Source organism: Monodelphis domestica, chromosome 1 (genome assembly GCF_027887165.1).
Source record: "Monodelphis domestica isolate mMonDom1 chromosome 1, mMonDom1.pri, whole genome shotgun sequence".
NCBI classification, from domain to species: domain Eukaryota; kingdom Metazoa; phylum Chordata; class Mammalia; order Didelphimorphia; family Didelphidae; genus Monodelphis; species Monodelphis domestica.
In genome coordinates this window covers 186,523,759-186,530,590 of record NC_077227.1, presented here as the reverse complement: position 1 = coordinate 186,530,590, position 6,832 = coordinate 186,523,759, and the positions used below count along the sequence as shown (strand labels likewise).

The 6,832-nt window shown below is 45.3% G+C and overlaps 1 protein-coding gene across 1 annotated transcript in view; it reads left to right on the top strand.

Moving 5' to 3' along the window:
- The first annotated feature begins 338 nt into the window (after window positions 1-338).
- TNFAIP8L3 (TNF alpha induced protein 8 like 3) overlaps window positions 339-6,832 on the top strand; it is a 32,300-nt gene continuing 25,806 nt past the window's right edge. Inside the window, exon 1 of the mRNA XM_056810193.1 lies at window positions 339-1,336. Within this exon, the coding sequence (XP_056666171.1) occupies window positions 1,285-1,336 (52 nt within the window). The 5' untranslated portion in view covers window positions 339-1,284. The remainder of the gene's footprint in view (window positions 1,337-6,832) is intronic.

Genomic DNA, 6,832 nt, shown 5'->3' with positions numbered 1-6,832 from the left:
CTTTTTTTGTTTTTAATCCTTACCTACTGTCTTAGAATCGATACAAATATAGATTCCAAGACAGAAGAGCAGTAAGGGCGAGACTATAAAGGTTAAGTGGCTTGCCCAAGGTCACATAGCTAGGAAATGTTTGAATTCAAATTTGAACCCAGGACCTCCCAAGTCCAGCCCTGGCTCTCTATCTACTAAGCCACCTAGCTACCGCACCCCAACCCCCAAGATTCCGGACCTTTTCACTGGCCCCATAGCTAGTATTCTCTCCCTTAGCCCCCTCCCCCCTTTTTGGCTGAATATGAAAGGGAAGGGGAAAAAAGACAAGCTTTTAGAGCATAGCAGAGTTGACCGCGTTAATCATTTATTCGCAAGAATCTGGTGCTGTATTGATCAACTTTTTTTGTCCCCAGGTAAAGGGACCCTTTCTTTCCACGTAAGGACTCAGCTCAGGAGGGGTTGTTAAGTTTCTCCATTTGCTTCCACTTCGGAAAGCATCTGACATCCAGGCTGCCGGCTTAACAGTCACATTCACCCGGCTATCCTGGGACCCACAGATCTCTCACTGGGGGCAAGGGGAGAACAGGGATGAGATGGGCCAGAGGGAGAAGTGTATTTTCCATAAGAGCCTCTTACAGACCTGGCTCGGAAATTGGGAAGCGGCGGTTTCGGCAGAAGCCACCGCTCTGCCCTGCCAAGCAGCAACTTCAGCTAAAAGCAGCGGGCAGACGCGAGGAGGGGCCCAAGAGGAGGGCAGCGCTTCTGGGATATTTAATGTAAGTCTTGCAACAGGCTTCAAAGAACGTTGCTCTCTCCTCCCCGCCTCCCAACCCCCCCCACACACACACACACATCCCCCCCACATCCCCCGAGCCCCAACCCCCTCTCTCTTTCCTGTTGCGTCCCAGCCCTCCGCCCCACGTTCTTCTTTCGCTGGCACGGACTGACCCAGAGCTGCTCAGCTCTGCTCAGCTCTGCCGTGCTGTGCCCCGAGCTGCGCTGCGCTGCGCTGTGCTGCGTAGCTCCGCTCCAGAGAGCCCAGCAGCGAAGGCACGGAACTGGGGAGCCCCAGCCCTGCGCTCACTTGGATTCCGGGGCCGCTCCCCTCCTAAGCCGCAGGCGCTGCCGCCTCCGCCTCTGCCGTCTCCTCCTCCTCGGGAGCTGTGCGCACAGCAGAGGCACCCGCCGGGACGCCCTCAGCCAGCCAGACGGTCGGCCAGGCGGACCGGTAGACGGAGCCCCCGCAGGAGGGCGAGCGGCCGGAGGAAGCGCGCTTGGAGACCGGCCCGCAGCATGGATTCGGATTCCGGGGAGCTGAGCGAGGGCGAGCCAGTCTCCGCTGCAGGTAAGCCAGAAGTGGTAGAGGTTGCTAAGGGGAGGAGGGGATAGAAAGAAGGGGGAAGGAGGCGAGGAGAGAAATCGCAGGGATTTCTCTAGCAGAGGGACTGGCTCACCGAAGCCGGAATTAGTTCTGTAAGATAGAATTTTTAACCAGATGGTTGCGTGTGTGTGTGCGTGCGCGTGTGCGGGTTTGCATCCCTCTTGGCTCACAACCAACTTATTTAGTTGTAGAATGTGGCAGGGGTGCCAGTGTGGAGAGGTGTGCACTGGGCTAGGGATTACCCATGTCTTGCTTTGGACTCTTCTTCCCCTGGAAGCAGGAGGGTGGGGGGAATGTTTGGGAAATACTTGTAATGTGCTGCATCGAGGATTGCAAAATATCTGCCCTTTGAATTTTCTTTCCAAATGCTGGCTTAAAAAGCTCACCCCACCACCACCATTACCCCCCACCCCGGGCAGAAGGGCTAGGGCAGGTGACTCAAATCTGAAGTCAGAAAGGATCAGAGTTTGGAGCAATGCTGTAGGGAATGACAGTAGGGAAGTCCAAAGCCTTGTATATTGTGGCTTCTATAAATTGTTTTAAAAAAATATCCGTCTAACTCGAGTTCTGAGCTTCGGTCTATCCCAAAGCTACAAGCTGGTGCAAAAGATATAAGTGAGCACTTGTGAAGGAAGAGGAAGATGTGGAGAGGGGAGGGGGGGGAGGGGAGCAGGGAAGGAACAGACTGGGCTGAGCTATGTAAAAGCTGTGGAGGGATTGTTATCCATCCCTTTACCCCTCCCAAAGTGCTGAACAGGATGAATTAGTAAGTAACCAGCATCCTCTGGTGATCTGCTGACCATTCACCCTTTCCTGTCCACCCACAGTCGTTATCGTCTAAACCTCAATTCACTCTTCTAAATCAATCCCCATCTCTTCCCATCTACATGACCATCCTCCCACGCTCTAACTCTCCAAATCATGCTCTCTTTCACCTAGTCTACCCACGTATTCTGAGTATGAGAATATGTAGAGATCTTCAGCCCAGAGAGACTAGGACAAAAGACAGAGAATAGAAAAATCGGAGTCTCCCATAAGTCCAGGCTCCCGTTGATGTGTGACCAGGAAGATGCCTCAAGAGACCATTAGTCCTACATCAATGGACTACCTCCCAATATAAAACCTTAAACTCTCACTCCCTCAAAAGGGAAACCTTAATACTGTGGCAGGTCCCCCAAGCCCCTCCTGTTATAGACACAGAGTCCTGGGCTGGTTCAAGCTAAGAGTTAAATTAGGATCCAAAGGGATGATCCAGGGAAGACCGGGTGCCTAACAACCCCCTACTTTATCTCTGGTCCCCACACATGTGAGAGATGGAATCGAGCAGGACACCTCCCTGGAGATTCCTAGTATCTGAGTGCTGCTTGCTTTTGTATTTGATCTATATCTGTGCCACTGTGCATATATTTGTACTGAGGCATGACCATAAATTGAGATCCATCCTCATATTTAAAAGAATCTATCTCTTTACTTCATAGTCACACCTTGTATTTGGGTATATCTTTGTATGGGCCATTATGTTAGGGGATGTATGTATTTTAGGGATTCAGGAGAAGGTAGAGGGAGGAAAAAAAAAACAGGATGAGACTTAAGAGTGTTCTTCCAACCAAAGGAAAAATGGGGTGAAAGCACTGTATCTGGAGTCAGGACCTACATTTGAAATTCACCTCTGTTCTTATTTTTTGTGTGACCTTGGGCAAATCCCATTACTGACCTTTTCTTCTTCTATTAAAGGGGGAGAAGGATAGGAATGGTTGGATTAGGTGAAGTCCAAGGGCCCATCTAGCTCTAAAATCCTGTAATTTAATCAGCAAATCCTAACATTTTTCTTTCAGTCCCTAGTCCATTGAATATCTGGGCCTTTTGGCAGAAGAGGTAGTGGAAGAAGAGGAAAAGGGGGAGTGGGATCAGAAAATGAAAAAAGGGAGAGAGAAAGAAGATGAAGGGACTGGAAAGGAAAGGGTGGAGAGGTAGTCTAGATACCTAATAAGAATTCAGAAAGAGGCAGAAGACAGTTCCTGCCCTCAAGGAGTGAAGAGCTTTAAAACCAAGGTACAGAATGACTCTTTTTTGTAGGTTATGAACCTTATTGTCAAGGTCTCAGCTGATCATTAACAAACTCATTTGGGGGTTAGAGTTGGACTTCTGTCAAACATATTAATTATTTGCTTGAATTGCTTACAGTCATTGAGAATATACTTTATCCTCTTAGAGAACAAGTATACAACAGAATCCAAGCATTGGAAAGTACCTCGGAAGTCATCTCATTTAACTTGTACCGGAAAGCATGACTCCTCTAGATAACATTACTGATAAATGAATGGTCATCCACCAATAGCACGGAACTAGCTCCTTCCTAAAGCATCCTGTTCCACTTTTGGACAGCTCTAATTACTTTTTGTTTGTTTATTGAGTAAAAAATTGCCTCCTGGCAACTTCTGCCCACTGGTTCTGTCAAGCCATAAAAAAAAAAAATCTATTTCTTATTTCACATGATAACCCTTCACATATTTGTGAAGATAGTAATCACATCTTCTTCCAAGTTATCTCTTCTTCAAGTTGGATATGCCCAGTTCTCAAAATAGAACATCTTGTGACAAAATTTCAAGTCATCCTGTAGCTTGATTGCAATGCTCTTCACTCCTTGAGGGCAGGAACTGCCTTTTGCCTCTTTTTGTTTTCTCTTTGGATAGCTTAGTGCCTAGCACACAGACATTGCTAAATGAGTGTTCATTGACTGACTATGTACTGTCCCTTTTGAATGAGAAGCATCATAGTATAGTGAGTAGAAAGGACTTTGGAGACAGGTTCTGGGTTTAAATCCTACCTGCAACAAATACAAATCACTTAGCCTGTTGGTGCCTCAAGCAACTAACTACCTAAAATTATCAGTTACTGATTGTCAGTCTGCATCTTTGGAGGGAATTTCCACATTGAGATGTACACACACACACACACACACACACACACACACCCCTTCCTCCTCCCCCTCCAAAAGAAACCCATAAAATAAAATATGTCTAAAAAGATTTTTTTAACAGCCATAAAACAAACAGCTGTGAACTGTTCACATGCTTTGTGAGGACAGTTTTCATAAAGCAAACATAGAGTCTTAATTTAACAAATGATTATCCTTTAAACTGAATTTTTAAAAAGATCAAATTAATGAATTTGCTAATAAGTGTTCTCTGTTTATAAAGTATAGAATCATACATTTATAACTGAAAGGATGCTTTGAGGTCATCTAATTTAACTTCTTTTGTAAGATGAGAAACTAGCCCTCATTGTAACTTTATGTCTTTAGTGGGCTTATGGCCATTTGTACATATGATTATATGTATGTATGTCTGGCCACACATTTTTGTAGGTTATGAACCTTACTGTATTGCCTTGAGTACTTACCTGAATTATCTATGTCATCAGTTGAGTATACATGTGAGACAAAGTATGGGTCCCCTGGTGAGTGCATTCATCAATGTGTGTGTAATTTTTCACACTCCATGTCAGTAGCTCTCAAATTTTACTATGAAGATTACCTTCCTTTAATCCAATATACTATTCTTTTCAAAACCATCTAAAGGTTTTGTTGTTTTTTGTTTTTTTTTAACTTTCCATCTTCCCTTTTTTAGTGAGTTTGGGGAGGGGATATTTTATTTGTATATCATCTTCATTTCAGATTGTATCCCTTTTCCCAGGACCTCCTACAATCAGGCCTCATAATAAAGACTGAAAGGGGGGAGGAAGAGGAGGAAAAGGAGAAGGAGAGGGAAGGAGGAGGAGAAAAAATGAGGAGGAGAATGAGAAGTTGTTGTTGAATAAAAGAAAACAAATTGACAGTGTGTGACAGTATATGCAATATTACATATCCAGAATCCTCACCTCTGCAGAAAAGGAAGAGGGGTGCATTTGTTTTGACAAAGGTGAGTCAAAATATCCATAGTTCACTGACTCTTCTTTCATGTCCCTCCTCTCTGAGTATCTTCTATTCCCTAGTGCAGTAACCTTTTAGAGACAGAGTACCAGGCCCTACTCCCATCCCACCCCTAGACCAAGCACCATACCCACCTACCTCCACTGAGTGCCTGGGGCAGTGTACCCCACCCACCTTTACCCCACACAGGGGAGGGAGAAAGCACTCCCATTGGGCTGCTGGGCAGAGGGGCAGGTGCTATTAAAAAATGTGCTCAGGCATGGTGGAGAGGGGGAAGGGAGCAGTTGTGCCTGAGTCCCTCTGCCTTTCTAGTGAGGAACTGGTTGGGGAGAAGGGGAGAGCAGGCCCACAGAGAGCCCTCTGCATGCCATCTTTGGCACCCATGCCATAGGCTCGCTATCACTGCCCTAGTGTCTGTCATACAAATTTCATGTCCTGGGACTCCCTGCATCTTTAAGAAGGACTTAAAATTTTAATTTGGCATCATGTGCTATTTATCTTTCAGGAAACAGGATATTTCATAGAATTATATCCTTTTAATTAGAGGAGATCTAACACCATCAAATTCAACTCCTTTATACAAAAGTGGAAACTGAGGGTCATCAAAGAAATGAAGTGACCTGCCCAGAGTCACCTAGCTAGAAAGTGTCTGAGACAGGATTAAAACTGGTCTTCAAGCACAGAGCTTTATCTCCTATGCTTGTCATTTGGCTTCCTTTAGAGCACTTTTGTATAATCCTGAAGTTTTATAGCTTCTATGATTAGGAAAAAGCCAGGGTTTGTGGAACACTGGAGTCCTTCCAGAGACCCAACTTGGCAGTCTTCCTACCAGCAAACCCACCATTAACCTCTCAGACATGCTAGAGATTTTTAGCTTTGGGATGATTGAGAATTTTTCCTGAGAAGCAACTGAAGAATCAATATTAATGATCTCAGCTCCTTTTCTGGCTCAGAAGGATGCTATAATGTACCCCACCCCTAGCTGAGGGAAGAAGAGTGTCCCCTCAAACCACACCCCTCCCAGATTTTTCCAGGCAATCAAACATATAGCCCATTGGCTCGGCACCATCTGCTCTTTCCTACAGTGGCTGAGATGGCAAATTGGATACACTGAAAATCAGGGTATAGAAAACCTTTAATGCTGAGGCTCTGTTTGTAGGCAAGTTAGGGAGCAGAATGGTTATAGCAATGACTACTATTCCTGCCCTTACTCCACCTCAAGTCACCTACTTCAAGCTTGGCCATATGACCCAACAAGAACAAAGTGAAGAACCAGTTCTTTACCTGTTTTGGTATTGGGGGAATATAGTATTGGCTTAGTGGTTTGCATGCTATACTTTGGGTCAGGAAGGCCTGAATTCAAGTCCCACCTTAGTCAATTAGTAGCTTTGTGTCTCTGGGCAAGTCATTTAAGCTTCATTCCCCCCCCCCCCCCAATTATTTAAAATTATAAGTTATAGAACTGTTGTCCATATACATAGAAAGAGTTGCTTCACCAGCAATTTATAAAGGCCAATTAAGTCACAAGA